Source organism: Penaeus vannamei, chromosome 28, assembly GCF_042767895.1.
Source record: "Penaeus vannamei isolate JL-2024 chromosome 28, ASM4276789v1, whole genome shotgun sequence".
In the NCBI taxonomy this organism is placed as follows: Eukaryota; Metazoa; Arthropoda; class Malacostraca; order Decapoda; family Penaeidae; genus Penaeus; species Penaeus vannamei.
The window spans coordinates 5,618,238-5,635,382 of NC_091576.1; the positions used below are offsets into that span (position 1 = coordinate 5,618,238).

The 17,145-nt window shown below is 39.3% G+C and overlaps 2 protein-coding genes across 5 annotated transcripts in view; one reads left to right on the forward strand and one right to left on the reverse strand.

Annotated features, from left to right (window-relative positions):
- Positions 1 to 4,705, forward strand: part of LOC113827587 (DNA mismatch repair protein Mlh3) — an 11,200-nt gene extending 6,495 nt beyond the window's left edge. The window contains exons 4-8 of the mRNA XM_070141719.1: positions 1 to 1,743; positions 2,035 to 2,331; positions 2,530 to 2,740; positions 3,458 to 3,612; positions 3,821 to 4,705. The exon at positions 1 to 1,743 is cut by the window's left edge and continues 2,659 nt beyond it. Of these exons, the coding sequence (XP_069997820.1) occupies positions 1 to 1,743; positions 2,035 to 2,331; positions 2,530 to 2,740; positions 3,458 to 3,612; positions 3,821 to 3,895 (2,481 nt within the window). The 3' untranslated portion in view covers positions 3,896 to 4,705. The remainder of the gene's footprint in view (positions 1,744 to 2,034; positions 2,332 to 2,529; positions 2,741 to 3,457; positions 3,613 to 3,820) is intronic.
- An 80-nt stretch (positions 4,706 to 4,785) lies between these two features.
- Positions 4,786 to 16,574, reverse strand: Sf3b2 (splicing factor 3b subunit 2). 4 transcript variants are annotated; one of them, XM_070141721.1, is made up of 7 exons: positions 16,414 to 16,574; positions 11,423 to 11,503; positions 10,981 to 11,237; positions 10,531 to 10,755; positions 9,855 to 10,259; positions 9,358 to 9,546; positions 4,786 to 6,921 (listed from the first exon to the last, which is right to left on the reverse strand). In XM_070141721.1, exons 2-7 carry the CDS (start codon positions 11,436 to 11,438, stop codon positions 5,020 to 5,022), a joined length of 2,994 nt encoding a protein of 997 aa, XP_069997822.1. In that variant the 5' UTR covers positions 11,439 to 11,503; positions 16,414 to 16,574; the 3' UTR covers positions 4,786 to 5,019. The 4 variants fall into 4 exon arrangements, with proteins under 4 accessions (XP_069997822.1, XP_027236274.1, XP_027236275.1 ...); XM_027380473.2 differs by lacking the exon at positions 16,414 to 16,574 and adding an exon at positions 15,652 to 15,856; XM_027380474.2 differs by lacking the exon at positions 16,414 to 16,574 and adding an exon at positions 15,585 to 15,705.
- Positions 16,575 to 17,145: the final 571 nt, after the last annotated feature.

Sequence of the window (17,145 nt, forward strand, 5' to 3'; positions counted from 1 at the left end):
GAAGGTAGTAGACTTCTGTCTGCTTTTATTGATGATGATCCTGTGGACTCTACAGACAAATGTAATTTAAAAGGTAATGACCTAGAGGTACCTGATGCACCAAAGAATGTTAAACAGTTAAAATTGTGTCATTCAGAAAATGATAAGGATGTTTATATGGAGTATGTAGGAGAGAATCAAACTATTTGCAACTCAATAAACGCCTTACCACCTTCTAAGGACAATTATCCAAATTCTGAAGTAAACTTCAGGCTTTGTGAATCAACATCACAAATTAGCAGTACTGAAAATGATATTACAGAAAGTCCTATATCTAATGGAAGCTTTAGAGCAGCAGTTGCAGCTATCAAAAGTAGTGATGATTACAGTCAAATGGAGATGAAAAGTCACAATAGATATATCCAATCACCACCTCACAATTCATCAGATAACCCAGGCTCACAGAATCCCCTATCTGCATCTATTCATTTCTCAGAGCTCACCATACCTAGCACTGGAGATTCTCCTTCAATTTCTCAGTGTGCATCATCACTTGGTGATACTTGTAATGCTAAAACTCTTTTTGGCTCCAGTGTTCCAAGTCTTAGCAGTGACACTTCATGCATGACAGAGAAACCAGAAAGTACAAAAAGCAAATTTCCTTCTTATAACATAGTTTTCCATGGCAAAATGATACATATTGATGGTAAAAATCCATCAGAAGCACCTACGGATCAGGGAGGAGTGTGTCATACAATAAATCAAGAAACATCACCCAAGCTGTTGGAGCAAAATAGTTCTAATTTAGAGTCGGAAAACTTATTCGAAAAAACACCTGGAAAAGAGAAAGATGATTTAGTAGAATTAGATGTTCCAATTAGGAGCTCAAGTGGTATAGAGTTTAGCAATGATAATCCTCAGAATTCAGAGGATAAGGTTTTTAACAGTGAAATTGTAAACAAAAAGGCAACAAGAAAAAATAATCCAGTACATTTACAGGATAACAGTAGTTGTGACACGACACACAGTTCTAAAGCTGACTGCATAATAGAGCACAATCCAAAGCAGTCAGAAAGTAATTATCTCAGGAATTTGTGGAAGGAAGCAAATGATGAAAGTGGAAGGAAAGTTTACATAAACCTCCAAACAGGAAACACATCTTATGAAGCTCCAGTTGTTAAGGAAATGCCAGAATGGACGAGCAGCCAGCCACAAGGGGCCCCAGTTCTCAAGATCCCTTTGTCTGAAGAACCCGAAGCCGAAGGAAGCCGCCAGAAGCAAGATTTTGTCCTCACACATGGATATAGTGCTTTCATGTCATGGAAAAAGAGAAGGGAAATGCAGAAGAAAGAAATGGAAAAATCAGAGATTAAGATATCAGGCTGTGCTTATGATAGCAGAGATACACAGCAGGACCAGTATAGGCAAGAGGCAGTCAGCAAAGAAGGAGAAGAATGTGAGTCACTAATTTCTCCAGGAATGAAGGAAGCCATACAGTCTATCCTGCAGGACTCAGAAATGGATGATGATTCCATTAAGTGGTCTGAGAAACCATCAAATTTAGGCAGTTTAGAGGAAGATTCATCAGAAGTGGCCCAAATCTGTCAAGAATGGGAGCCACCAACATTTGCCATGGATGCAGATATTTTGAGTTCAAAAGTTCAGGCAGGCAGTGAACGAGGAGTGAATAAGGACTCATCTGTAAAGATATATAACATTGTCCATCCATACAAGTTCTCTCAGGAGATGCTTCAGACCTGCAGGGTAAGATATTTGCAATATTGATATGCTGGGATGAGAAAGAGGCTTCTTGGAAGTAGATATATATTGTCATTACTCTTTATCATTCTTTCATTCTTATTCTCAAGATGGCTGCTGGCTTTTAAATGGTTCTTTAGAAAATGCATGTTCTATGTAGCCTAAACAATATTTTTAAGGTATCTAAAAGAATCAAAAGTTTACTTTCCATAGAATAGAAGAATGGTAGGAAGTAATAGAAAAAGCATGTGTTCTGTACTTATAAGTATAAGTGTTAATTGCATCATATTCTTGCAGGTATTAGGCCAGCTGGACAAGAAGTTCATAGCCTGTGAAATTACTTACACTTCTTCTGATCCAACTCTACACAAAGTGAGTGAAATAATAGTACTTTTTGACCAACATGCAGTCCATGAGAGAGTGCGTCTCGAGACCCTCACTGAAGAGAACTACGAAACCCTAGAAAATGGAGAGCGTGTGATTCGCACTTGTATGATTACACCACCCCTGGAAATGACCCTGCCGGAGAGTGAAGTTAGACTGATGATGGCATATGCAAAAACATTCATACTGTGGGGTCTTCATTTCACACAGGTATTTGTAATGGTTATTATTTTATCAACTTCATTTAACTTCTTTTTTTTGCTTGAACCAGAAAAAATTCTTCTGAAATTGCATTTTATATGATATTTTTAATATGTGGAAAAGTGCATCACTGCGTACATTTGTGCAATCAGTTTTGTTACCTGAACATCTGCCTCATATATGTTTGTTTTCTAACTTTCGACATAGGTCAGTGCATCACAGGTGAATTTCCAATCTATACCAAGTATTCTGGTTGCACGGGAACGACATGAGCTTCGTCAGCGTCGCTGCCAGTCAGCGACAGCCATTATTGAGAGCATTGTGCGAGATGTCTGTTACACCCTGCACCAGACCGGTGGTATTGTCTCAACAATGCCAAAACCCTTAATGAATGTCCTTTGCAGCCAAGCTTGTAGAGGTAGGTTGAGCCCATTAGGAAACTCAAACACACACACACACACACACACACACACACACACACACACACACACACACACACACACACACACACACACACACACACACACACACACACACACACACACACACACACACACACACACACACTCTCTCTCTCTCTCTCTCTCTCTCTCTCTCTCTCTCTCTCTCTCTCTCTCTCTCTCTCTCTCTCTCTCTCCTTCTTCTTCTTCTTCTTCTTCTTTTTCTTTTCTTTTTTTCTTTGTTTACGAATCTGCCACTTGTTTTTCCAGATTTTCAAAAATAAAATAGAGAAATCAACTCTTTTTCCAGCCGCACCTGATCCAATACAGTTTGATTCTGATGTTCTGCTTTTCTAGTGAGTTATACCTATAGAAACCTCCATAATTGATGGTATTTGCCATTTGTCTCAAGCACAATATGTCACCGGTTCTGTCAAAGGAGATCATTCCTGTCTGTGAACATGAACAATACTGGAACAATACAATCTGGAATTTTTCTTTTCTTTTCTTTATGATTTATTTAGGTATTTCCTTGAAATTTTATAATTTTCTTTATTTTTTCTCAGTATTTGTGTTTGTCGATTTTAAAAAGTAATGCAGATATATGTCATTGATTTTATGATTTTCCAAGATAGAGCTGAAGATACCGTAAACGTAAGCATAACCTGTTTCTTTTATCTTTGAATGGACTTCAGGAGCTATCAAGTTTGGAGATGAATTAAGTTATGATGAGTGTAAAAATCTAGTGAAGTCCCTGTCCTCTTGTGCACTGCCCTTCCAGTGTGCCCATGGACGTCCCTCAATCGTCCCTGTGGTTAATCTGACACACCTTGCAAAGGGAAGGAAAAAAGTAAGTATAGGCAAGAACACCTTGATACAACTTGACATAAGTGAACAGTTTTCCTACTTGGAATGCATCATACTCAAAAATGAAATCATGTTTTCCTTCTGTAGAAAAATTAATATATATCCATATGATTTGATCTGTAATATATTTAATTGCAATTTTCCATAATATGGGAGAAACACCATTTATTTTCATTATCTTGCCTTTGCAGGAAAGGAAACCCAACTTGCACAAGCTAAGAGAAGCTATTGAGGAGGAAATGTTGGGTGAAGAGATCATGGACTAATCAATTGGAAAATGAAAAATCATCCTTGTACTGAATGGAATAGGTTTTGTTTTTGTGGAAATGAGCACATTTTCTACAACTTTACCTTAACCCAATGCCTCTGGGAAAATGTGGTGTTCACTGTAATATTGTTGTGTGGAGTGTCTCTACAGATAGATGGTTGTGCAAGTGCTTAGCCACAGAGGAGGCAATTAGCAGACCTTGTAACCTTACCTAATTTCACCTTTCCTTGAGTTTGATATTTTTTTCCTAACACTATCAATATTGATAGTTATTTTTTACTATAGACATCATAATTTATTAATTGTTAACAGAAAATAATGTCAAAAATCAAGGAAACAGTTGAGACAGGTAGTACTCATAATTGGCTTATTGGTGTCTTAGTACTTGTGGTGCCATCTATTTGCAAAAATATCAACTAAATTAAACACAGTGGGCATGGCATTTACAAATATGCCATCCCCAGCGGCTTGAGGTTAAATTTGTGTGTTTGTCTTGACATTTGATTTGCAAGAGTAAGTCGATGTAACAAGTTTGGTACATATTAAGATTCAGATTATTTATACCAAAGACTATCATGCCAGGTAACAGAAATCTAGTTTTTCTGTGCAAGTGCCTTACTGGAAGAATAGGTTGTGATATTTATTTTAGATTAAGTTCAGTGAAATGGATTTTGGGAAGTAGCTTTTCAAAATGTATATATTTTAATATACAATAAACTTACTCTGTTATATGTTGTTATCCAAGAAGATTCCATTAAAAGGACTTCTTTTTGTCTTTGTTTTTTGCTTTTAAATAAATCAGAGATTTATTCATGAAGCTTTTAATTATCTATTATCACAGTTTGTTCTATTATCCCAAAGTTTGAACAAAAGGAAAATTTGAAAGGCTTTAGAACCCAATAAAAATTTTATTCTTAATTTTCTTGTCTGAAATAAAGATAAAATAATATTTAAACAATTTATTACTTGTGTGGCTCCAGCAAAAAGTCAACTTTACAATGGAAGAATGGAAAAAAAAAGATCTGGCAATCATTCTACATACAAAACAGTCATATTCTCAACTAATTTTCTCGTATTAACAACAATATTTTCAAGAGCCACAGAAATGTCTCTGAATCCATCTTAGAACTTAAAGTCCTTGTACTTCTTGGCTGGCTTAGCTTGGTCTTGTTGCTGCTTCCTTCTCTTATTCCGCTGCTTTGCCGCATGTTCAGCCACCATATCTGAGAAGTCTTCTTCTTCCCCCTTCTGCTGTTCCCTGAGAGTAGCTTCATAACGTGCAGCCATGGCATCGGTGTCCACCAAATCTAATTCTGAGGGATCAAGCGCCACCTCGACTCCCTGTGGTGCTGAACGAGCTGCTGCCCCACCTACACCTGCAGCTCCCAAGTCATAGGTGTGTGTTGAGCCCATCATTGCACGTCCCATGGTCTCTGTGCGCTTCTCTGGGAGGATAGTGTATAGTGCTGGAGTGTCGCCACCTTCCATTTCTGTTTCCATGCGTTTCTTTCTCAATTCAATCATGTCTGGGGTCTCCAAGCCAGCTGGTAATGAGCTAATGCCTGAAGGAGTGACTAGACCAGTTTCTCCAGGAGTTACTAACCCACTGACATCCTCATCAGATTCCTCCTCACTCTCTTCTTCTGACTCCTCTTCACTCTCACTTTCTAGTTCTCCCCACATAGTCCTTTCTACCTCCTCTTCTGTTAGCGGTGAGTCAAAATCTTTGCTCTGGGTACCAAAGACATCACCATATATAGGTTTACCCATATTATCTACAGGAGGTTTACCCCAGCCACCTGCATGGTAACCAAAACTACAGCCTTCAGGTATAGGTGAATTGAGGCCAGGTATTTTTAGGTTTGGATATGATGGAGGTGGACCATAACGCTGCATGGCAATGAGCCATGGAGGCGGGACTTTGTGTGCATTAGCACCCACAGGCATACCCAGGGCTATCCTCAGATCATCACTCATTTCTCCAGGTTTCTTATCTTTCATCTTTGTTTCAAATTCTTTGCCCTCATAGTAAAGGTCTCCATGTATTGTCATCTTGGGTTTGGTCTGCCACTTGAAGAAAGCATCATGGAGCTTCTGATAATCAATGTCAATCTTACCCATCTTGGGCCTGACCTTGTCTCGCATCTTTGCCTTGAGTGTCTTTTGATCCTCTTTCTCCTGTAAGGCTGCTCTCATCTCCATAATTCCTGTACGTTTGATGAAGTCTGGCAGCTCGAAAGGAGGCTTTTCAATACCACGCTTACCTTGGAGGTACTTGCGCTTGAAACACCAGTGTCGTGGGACAGGTACAGTATTTCTTGTGGCTTTTAGGTGCACCAGTAACTTTGGGTCCTTTGCTGTGACATCATGCATTTCAACTACATCTGGACGACTCACTGTCTGCTTTAGTTCTGCAATGCTCATCCGCTTAAGCAGTTTCATTTTTCTTTTGGATAACTTTGGCTTATCATCCTCCTCTTTTTTTATGTCATCATCATCATCATCGTCATCATCCAAGGGAATCCCTGGAACCTTTGAACCAAGTTTCTTTGGATCCACTAGTGGAATTTCTGTCTTGGGAACCACTTTCTCTTCTTCCACCTTTGGCTCTGGTTCTGCAATACGGAAAGCCTCAAATATTTTGGCAAAATGTCTGTAGTTAGGATCAGTGATATCTAGGTCAATAGTATCCTGCACATATTCAATCTCAATGTTTGGATCTTCTGCATCGCTTTTGTCCTTCTTCAACCTCTCATTCCTTTGCCTGTCCAACTCCTCCTGGAAGCGATGACGTCCCTTCCTCTTCTTCTTTTTCTTTTTCTTGCTCTTCTCCTGCTTGCTCTTCTGATTGGGTTCCTCTGGGGCTTCGTCGTCTTCCTCTTCATACCCAGTTGGAATAAAGGAGGGCTGAGTTTTGGCCACAGGCACAGGGGGACGTGGCTGAGGTGGAAGGCTCTCCAGCTCATCCATGCCAGCCAGTCCTTCTCTCTCAACCTTCTCCACATCTTCTGGATTCACACCCACCTGGAAAAGAATGCTCAAATAATTTCTATTCTATTTTTCTTTGGTTTCTTCCTTGTACTTAGAAGAAGGCTTCATACAAAACAAGTTTTGGATAAATGCTTCTGCTTTTATAAGAAGCCTTTCTTAAACAGGAAATGCTGTGTATATAATCAATGATATCAACAGGATGATCTTCAAAACAACAAAAGCTTGAGCTAGATGAAAAAAGAAGGAAATTAAAATAAGCCATCACCAAACCCAACATATACAAACTTACTCCCACTCCCATCGTCCCAGACTAGATATGAGATCCACTACACATGTTGTAGAAATCTCCATTAAGAAGATTCCTAAGCAGTAATTTTCTCTCATGACTTTTCTCAAAGAACTAAAACTAGAAAGTTCATTTTCATACACTGAACTTTTCCATTATTTACCCGTTGGTTCTGGTTGCTTCATAGCAATCACATGGCCCAAAATAAAGGCCCTAGACTTATATGAGCAACTGCTGTGATGGATGCATAGTTTGTAGGCCAGACGCACACAAACACACGTGCAGTGACATGACTATGCCTCCCCTTTGCAATGTTCTATTTTTATGCATAAACATTTTTACTTTTTTGGCCAATTTTCAATGTGCCTAGTTTTCACTTGATTTGTTTTATCAAGGTGCTAACAGATTCCATATCATCTTTCTTGGTAGTCTATAAAGGTCCTATCACACTAACACTATTTCCATCAATTTTTGCCTTTCCACCTGAATTTGAGGCTTTCCGCAAGTATCATTTACAAATGGAATTCCTCCCAGATGAAGAGTTATGACCATTTCCTTCTGACTAATATCCCTACTGATCTTGTGCCACAGAGGATCTATACAGCTAGAATATTTTTTATTGATAAATTATATTTTATGATAAATTTTATTTTTTCATAACATTTAATTTTCTGTAATACAATCTGTGTTGATGGTCACAGCAGCTAGGAATAGAATGCTAAACATGGAAATGGTATCTTCCCTGGAGCTGTTGCTCTTCGAGTCATGGCTTCATGGACACTAAATTCCACACTTGTTTATCAATAGAAAATAATACAAAAGGCCTTTTCTAAATGCCCAATGAGTCTAATCACCCTCCAAGAAGTTTGTGTACTCATGGGGAGTCTTTCAAGGCACCCCAGCCTTCAGCCCAAATGCTCATGATGGTAAGCTCACGTCACCCCAGCCCACAGCCGGGTTTCCCCTAGCAGCACATTCATGTCGCCCAGCCCTCAAGCCAGATTTTTTCAGGATGTGATTGAAGGAGTTAACAAACATTGATCAGACCAAGATTCTGGGCTACACATTTAACCAATTCATAATAGGTAAAATTTTGGGTAAAGTTTGGCTCACTGTCCAGCATGCTAACTGTAATGCTGGTGAATGGGATGTAGCCTCATGATGTGATTAGGCATTGTCCAGTCTGGGATTTTTCAGCATGACATGGTAGCATAGCACCCATCATAAATGGGTTAAAACAGCACAAGTAATTCCTTGGTCACATTTTCAAAGACTTTCTACTTCCCTAAGATCTTGGTGCCAAGCCATAAAGTGCAAACTAAGCAAAATTATGGATTTAACTCTATACAACCTACTTTAACCCATTTAATCTGGATGATGTATATATCACACCATGAAAAATATTTGGCTGTCATGATATATTGTTACTGAATGGCTAGTAATGGGGATATTTTTCTGAGTGCACATAGCTCTTTGAGGGAGATTAGACTTAATGGACCTTTAACAAGGGGGCTCTTGCATTATCTCCAATGGTAAACAAGGGTGGAATGTACTGTCTGTGAGACAAGTCTAAAAGAGCAGAGGGACGAGTGAAGACACAGTCTTGACCAATGCACAGTGTGTTACTGAAAATTTACTATTATGGAAAAAAACTAAGACACTGTTCCTTATTGTTATTGTTACTACACAGAGGTGTAGACAAACTGGAGAGCTAATGTGAAGTCTGCACAATGAAAACAGTCTATCACCATCTTCATACAGCATAACAAATCACATATAAACCTTGGAAAATATATGCAGAATAAGAGATAATAGCACTGGAAAAAGGAGGCCAGGAGACAATGCTTAATATTACAGTTCATGAAGGCTGAGCCTACAAGATACAAATCCAGGAGTCGACATTCAAGTAAAGTAAGGCTAATGCCAGGATTTTGGTCCTCATGCGAGCCACAGGTTACCCACATTGAACAGGTACAGTGCATAGTATGAAACCATCTTAATAGGCATTTGAAGAAAACCAGAAAAAACTAAGCCTGTGTATTAGGCCTCAGTCACTTTATATAAACTCCCCATAACTGAATCTGAAAATATTGTAGTTAATTAAAAAGCATCAAATGTAAAATGTATGACAGCTTAAGTTCCCACATACTGCCATCCTTCACAGAAAGATCTGTTTTTCTTACCTGCTTGGCACGTTCTGTCTTGAAGGCCAGGGCCTGCTCCAAGGCCTGTGGTAGCTTCACCTCACGAGGAGTCTCTTCTTTGGGAGCTGTTACATGCAGGGACATAAGTGGAGGCGGCTTCTCGTTCTTGTCTTGGTTTTCACCAGGGGGCCCCATAGTAGGAGGAGCAGCACCTAACAGCCCTGCACCCTGTGAGCAGTAAGAGAAATCCAATGAGGAACTTTTATTAACCCACTAAAGACGGGGGTAAAAATATATGAAAAAAGTGCAATTATGTACTCTACAACTTACAAAAAGTAAATACATAAAAAATATAATTTAGATTCCCTCAAATGGTTATCTTTCTATACTCAAAAGACTGGAGCAATGTAGACTTTGTCAGGAACAATCCCATATAAGGTATGCATTTGTAGTGCAACCTTAAAAGATCTAAAATCTCTAATATTTTAGATCCAATGTGGAAAATATTTTACATATATTTCAAATTAAGAAAATACCGGAGGTCTGGGTGAAGTGTTTGCCATAGGCATAGGCGGACGCTGTGCTGCAATGGAGGTTGGTGCTCGAGTTGTAGCTGTTTGAAGAAGTGGAGGCCTGAGAGGTGGCTGCTGTGGTGAGGGTGTGGACTTGGGCACAGACCCTGGTGCAGGGCCCAAGAGACCAGCACTTGGGATGGGGGCTGGGCCTGTGAATCCAGCAGGACCGCCAACATTGATTGGTCCTTGAGGATGTGGGGTGAATGATGTTGCAGGTGGTGGCACAACCACTGAAGCCTTAACACCAGGAGGCCCCAGAACTGGAACTGTGCCAACCCCTGGTGGTACTGGAGTTACAGGTGCAGGTGCAGATGCCCGTGGGATTGGGGCCGTAATGCCTGGAGCACCTGCTGGTGCAGCTGGTATCTATAAAACAAAACATACCTCAACCAATGGAAATTTAATGAAAAGTATATACCAATAAATGTCTTATGCATACTCATCATTTTCCATAAAACTATTGATAATCAAAGTTTAAACTACATGTCAACCTTTTCATCACTGATTTATAACTAATAACTAAAAGAAACCGTAAACTTTCAGGCCTATACTGCAGTTTCTTGTCAGAAATAAATAACAGATACAATGTCTAAAGTCATCCTCAACTAGCATAGAAGACAATCATAAAATCCCTTACTTTATGTTCTTCTTCCTTCTGTTTCAGAGCCTCCCTCTGCAGCCTTAGCAGCTGCACTTGTTTCTCGTGTTCTTCCCTCTGCTTTTCCTTCAGAGCTGCTTCTTGAAGACGGTACAGGTCTTCCTGCTGTTTCTGTTGCTGCTGCTGTTCTAAAAGCCGCTGTTGCTCCCTGACCTTCTGCTGCATCAGTCGTTCTTCCTCCAACTGTCTCTGACGGGCTAACATCTACCAAAAATTGCAGAATATAGAACAGGATATACCAATCCAATGTTTTCTGGTTTCCCCCCCCCACAAAAATCTATTTTCTACTAAGAAAGCTTTATTAATTATAAAAATGTATTTCATCTGACTAACCTATAATCTCATCAATTCTTGATTACTATAATAAACCATAAACCAGATAATAAGTATAATACACTTGAAAAATAAACAACAACAAAATCACCTCACCTCTTCTTGTTCCCTTGCCTTCCTAAGGAGTTCATTCTGATCCTGAGGTGGTTCCCCTTGCTCTTGCTGCGGTGGCTGAGCTTGCTGCTTTAGCTCCTGCTGTTGCTCCTGCTGGTGTATCTCATGCCCCTCTTCCTCCTCCTCTTCCTCCACCACCATGTCCTCCTCCTGCTGCTGCTCCTCCAGTTCTCTGTTCTCTGCTTGCCCCAGCTGGTCTGCGTGGTCTCCCTCTTGGCCTCCCTCATCCATTTCCCCATCTAAATTGAAAACACGTGATTTTATTCATGTATTTCTAACCATAATGCAACTTCTAGCTATAAATCAAAACAGTGATAATAGCATCAATAAAAACAAATGTGTTCAAACATTTCACAAAACACGAGTACAATGCCATCCTACTCACATTAGGCTACCTTACAGAATATAATACAAACTACACTACCTTTGTCCTCTTCCATATTGGCAGCCTCTTCCTGGGCAAGCAGGTGTTGATAAAGTCGTTCCACAAGCTCACTCTTTAGACCTGAAAGGATGGAAGAAACGCTGATGATGAAAAAATATCTCATCTTACAATGTCCATCTTCTGTTGCAATAATAACTGATACAGTAATAGTTGATTAAAAGAGCATAAAATAAAAAGAATAACAATAATTATTACTATTACCATTACATTTTAAAACAAAAACAACAATAATGATGCAATTATATTAATAATAATATTATAATAATAATAGTAATAATAATAATAATAATAATAACAACAATATCATTACCATAATTGCCATTATTACTGCACTACAAATACTACTCCCATTCCTTCTTAGCTTCCTTCATTCCAAACTTCTTCCCTCTTTTTTCTTTCCCCTTCCTCCCTCCTTTTTTCCCTCTCTATATTCTTTCCCCTTCCCTCTTTTTTTTCCCTCTCTATATTCTTCCCCCTTCCCTTCTTTTTGTCCCTCTCCATACTCTTTCCCCTTCCTTCCTTTTCTTCCCTCTCCATATTCTTTCCCTTCCTTCCTTTTTTTCCCTCTCCATATACTTTCCCCTTCCTTCCTTTTTTTCCTTCTCCATATCCTTTCCCTTCCTTCCTTTTTTCCCTCTCCATATTCTTTCCCCTTCCTTCCTTTTTTCCCTCTCCATATTCTTTCCCCTTCCCTCCTTTTTTTTCCCTCTCCATATTCTTTCCCCTTCCTTCCTTTTTTTTCCCTCTCCATATTCTTTCCCCTTCCCTCCTTTTTTCCCTCTCCATATTCTTTCCTCTTCCCTCTTTTTTTCCCTCTCCATATTCTTTTCCCTTCCCTCCTTTTTTCTCTCTCCATACTCTTTTCCCTTCCCTCCTTTATTCCTTCTCCATATTCTTTCCCCTTCCCTCCTTTTTTCCCTCTCATTATACTTTTGTTCCTTCCTTTCCCCCCTCCTTTCTCCCTCTTACTACGACTACGACTACGACTACTACTACAACTACTACTTCCTACTACTACCAATAATAACAATAACACTAAAACTTGTATTAATACTCATAATACTATTAAAACAAATACTAATAATAATACAATGTTAATAATAATTATCATTATAATTATAATTGATTACAACTTTCATAGTTACTAATAATCATAATAACAATTATAGTAATAAAGATAACAGTAACACTGATACTGATAACAACAATAAAAACAATAATAATAATAATAATAATAATAATAATAATAATAATAATAATAATAATAATAATAATAACAACGACAATAACAGTACAAACTTTATTAGACCATCAAAGAGTTTTTAATCTAAACATAAAATAAGAAAGAGACTAAAATGGTACTATCATTTCTATTACTTTTAGCAGCAATATTGCAAGCTTACTGTTAATTATGGAAAAGTTGAAGTTTACTAATCGTCTTGTACAGTAGAGAGAATGAATGAATAAATAAATAAATAAATAAATAATAAATATAGTACACAGATCTAAAACACATTTATTTTCATACCATTACTACGTTAGTAACTGGCAAAAACTGTCATCGTATTTATAAACAGCATTTCATGACAAGTTTTAATGTTAACCACTAGCAGACGGTTGGCATGTACATACATGCCGTAGCTATTGTGGACCGAAAAACGGATGACAATGTACCATGCCCATTCCCGTGCCATTGGTTTGTCGGGCGGGGTATGATTTCTCCAATAGTAGCAGCTTCATTTATATGGTAAAGATTTTAGGCAATGGCACCTATAATGAAGGTAAACCACCTTCAAAATTATATTTTTATAAATTACAGCAAAATAAAAGCTTTTAGGTGCCAAATGTTGCTTACAAACTAACGAATGAGCCAAGCGCAAACAGGGGAAACTGTCTATGCATGCCAACAATCCTGTTATTAAGTCCACTTGCCAAACATTTTTACCTGTCAGCATTGGGTTAATAATATTAAGTAATCCCCAAGCAGGTAATTTTACAGAAAAGTTCTGCCTAATGAATCACAACAATTTCTACAGTTGAATTCTTTCACTCTCTACGATCTAATCATATAGAAACTCCATATTCTTGGCCCTGATTACAAGGGAGGGCATGAAAGGTACCAGTGAAATTGCAGGGTAAAATATAAATATACACAGAATCACTTATCTTAGTGCCTTATTGCTATAGACAATAAAGGGGTGGTAGCTCCCCCATGGGGGGCTACCATTCCCCAAGCCCACCCAAGAAAAAGAATCCTCGGTAAAAGCTAACGAGACTGACGCCAGGTGATACAGGGATATGGACACTGCTATCTTGTAAAGCGGGAGAAATAGAGTAGGATACATCATAGTTTAAGCAGCAGCAGCCTAATAGTCACTGCTAAATGACAAAAATATTCCTCGTTATCACCGCTCAGATTCTAAGCCCTGCATCTTGTTTACTTTGCCAAGAATAACACAACACTGATCGCTTAACTCATTACTACGATATCCATAGTTGTTCATGGGTTACCATGTGCTTGTCAAAACAATATTTGGCTAATTATCAGTGTCTGCTGATACACATCTATGCTTTTAAAGTCTTTTATTAATGTTATTATACTTCACTTATGTATTTTTAAGATTTATCTATACCCATATTTAGAATTATGTGCGCATCGTGCGTTTCACACTTTCCTTTGCCAGCCGCCTGGTTTGACAGTTCCAAGCCGGTCATCTTGGGGTAGAACGCCGCTGAGAAATGTTGCGTTTCCAGTTTTGTGTTGATCCTGGATTATTCTTAAGACTATACAGTGACAACGAAGAACAAACAGACTTCAGTAACTATCCCAGTTCAATATCTGGTCCCATCAAGAGCTCCAAATGCCGAAAAAAGTTTAAAATCAAAGCAATCCAGACAGTAGAAAGAAGCAAATGAAAGTTTTACTTTTCCAGATATAAAGGTATTTGGTTTATCATTTTACGGTGTGAATGCAGCTCTATCTTGCTGTACACACCAAGGTGAGGAGAAAGTGTCCCAGGGAGTCTCTGCCCCCCATCAACCCTCCCCTCAGACAGTCGCCTAGTCACGGCAACTTAAATTGGTATATCAGGCTGTATTATTGGTCAATACATTTTTTTTAATTTTTTTTTTATTTTGCCGCGTCAGTCCATAGAATTTCAAGGATGGCAGTTATGTCTGTAAAGTTTCATTGGCCAATTTTAAGCATCTTTTTGTAGTAGTACTATGCATTTTTGATCATTATTCTTATTTAAGCTGGTTTTACCCCATAATTTCCCTGATATACTTCATGCCCTCCCCTACTAATGGGACTATCAAATTAAGTTCGTCGATGGAGAAATGGTACTCGTACTCCTCAAAGATTCATTCGCGGAAGAAACAATGCCAAGAATCAATGAAATCATGAAAGTAAGTGTGAGTTTCAGACAGACTCACCACTGGGCGTTCCCACATGTCAGTCGAACACTCTCTCTTGCCATGAATATGGACAATGTGTTATATATTATTCATATTTTACCGCGCAATTTCCCTGGTACCTTTCATGCTCTCCCGTTATGAAAGCCAAGATTGTCGCTAAAGAGGCGTTTCTGCACAATAGTTTCTATACATATGGATATTAGGGAGTGAGAGGAATCCATTGATAACAAAATTGTCGCTATCCATTAATTACCCCCCTTCATATTACTAGTAAATTGAGAGATAGGACTACCTCTTTATATGATAAATCAACACAGAGGTCTATCTTTGTGTGTGTGTGTGGGGGGGGGGGTTGTTGGTAATTGCCACTGTCAACTGGCATTGGTCAAATTAACCTGCATGACGTCAATGAGAGCACGACTGTAGTCTTCAATGCAAGGCAGGTTTACATGGAATTGGTAATGGGGTAAGGACAGCCTCTTATAAGGTCGACTGTCCCGTGGAATCATTATACACCTAGTTTAGGCTAAAAACGTTGCAGATTTATAACAACTCGGGATGTTCCCTGTCTGTCCTCAAGTCTAAAAAATTCTCATTCTAACAAGGTAACTAAACCCTAATTCCTCGAGCATTTACCTCTGACAACTCACACCAAACCCAAGATATCTCTTAAATAACATCTACTCCATCACAGTAAAAACGCCACAGTATAAACACAACAAACGTTTATTTCCGAGAGGCTGTCCCGTTTCCTCCAACACTGTCAACAAGTCCACCTCAGCATGTATTACCTTGAGTGGGCAGCCCAAGCTCGGATAGTTTGGCCTTCAGGTCGACCACCCTGAGCTTGGCTAACTCCTCCTCCGTGACGGCCATGGCTGGTTAGGTCTTAATCACCCTAACAAGCAATCACGAGCCACTAAACGACCATTCGACATTTACAGCCAGACGACTCGAGGCGAACTAAACATTGCCGAACTTGGCCGGTGGTTCTTCTCGGAGGCGAGGGACCTCTCCTGGGATATGCTTTTATGTCGTTTATATCTCTGTTACGTTATATATTTTTTTCTTTTTGATTAGCGGGAGGAGTTTCACACACTGACAATATTTTAGGGGGGGATATAGGATTTGTGAGAGTGAATTCATCGAACAGGAGCTTATGTTTTTTTTTTAACGTTTTACGGGTGTATGTGTGTGCATGATTGAGTGTGTGTTGTATGGGTGTATAAATAAATATGAATACATGCATATATGTGCACACACACACACACACACACACACACACACACACACACACACACACACACACACACACACACACACACACACACACACACACACACACACACACACACACACACACACACAAACATATATATATATATATATATATATATATATATATGTATGTATGTATGTATGTATATATATATATGGTAGAAAAAAAACAATGCACAAACTAGATTTAATGAAATGAGTGAGACACACGTGTGCAGACATATAAGTAGGTATACATATTTTTTTCAGAATTTCCTTTTGTTCTGCACACTTACCACTCACGCAGGTATTTTCCTCTTGAGCGCAACCTAGCAAGTTCGTATCTAATGGAGAAACAATTTTAATTCCCTTTTCTGCACACACTAATTCCTCTTGTTTCTTCGCCCAGCTCCAGTGCGTCCGTTCCCATACGAGATCAGGAGAGGACTGACCCTCGTGTGAGGTGGGCTTCTCCTAACCGAGGTCATCGTGGTATCAGGCCACAACACGGCCGAGGTGGGGTCAGTCGGGTATATAGGATTTTTGCCCTTAAATCCGAGGCAAAAGGGGCTTTAATCGCTCACCACAGAACTTCTGGTATCTGCAAAACATTTCGGGTGTTGGTGTCCACTCACAGTTCACTCCCGCCACGCACTGTACGGACTATCATGTAACTTGTCTGAACATTTTCGGTATATTCAATTTTGCATTAATATTCTCGCTGATGGCACACGCACGCACGCACGCACGCACGCACGCACGCACACACACACACACACACACACACACACACACACACACACACACTGAATGTGTGTGTGTGTGTGTGTGTGCGAGAGAGAGAGAGAGAGAGAGAGAGAGAGAGAGAGAGAGAGAGAGAGAGAGAGAGAGAGAGAGAGAGAGAGAGAGAGAGAGAGAGAGAGAGAGAGAGAGAGAGAGAGAGAGAGAGAGCGGAGATCAGTTTGTTTCTCAATTCTCTGAAGGTAAAAGAGAAAATTTAGACCCACGTCCCTCTCAAAAAGTGTGGG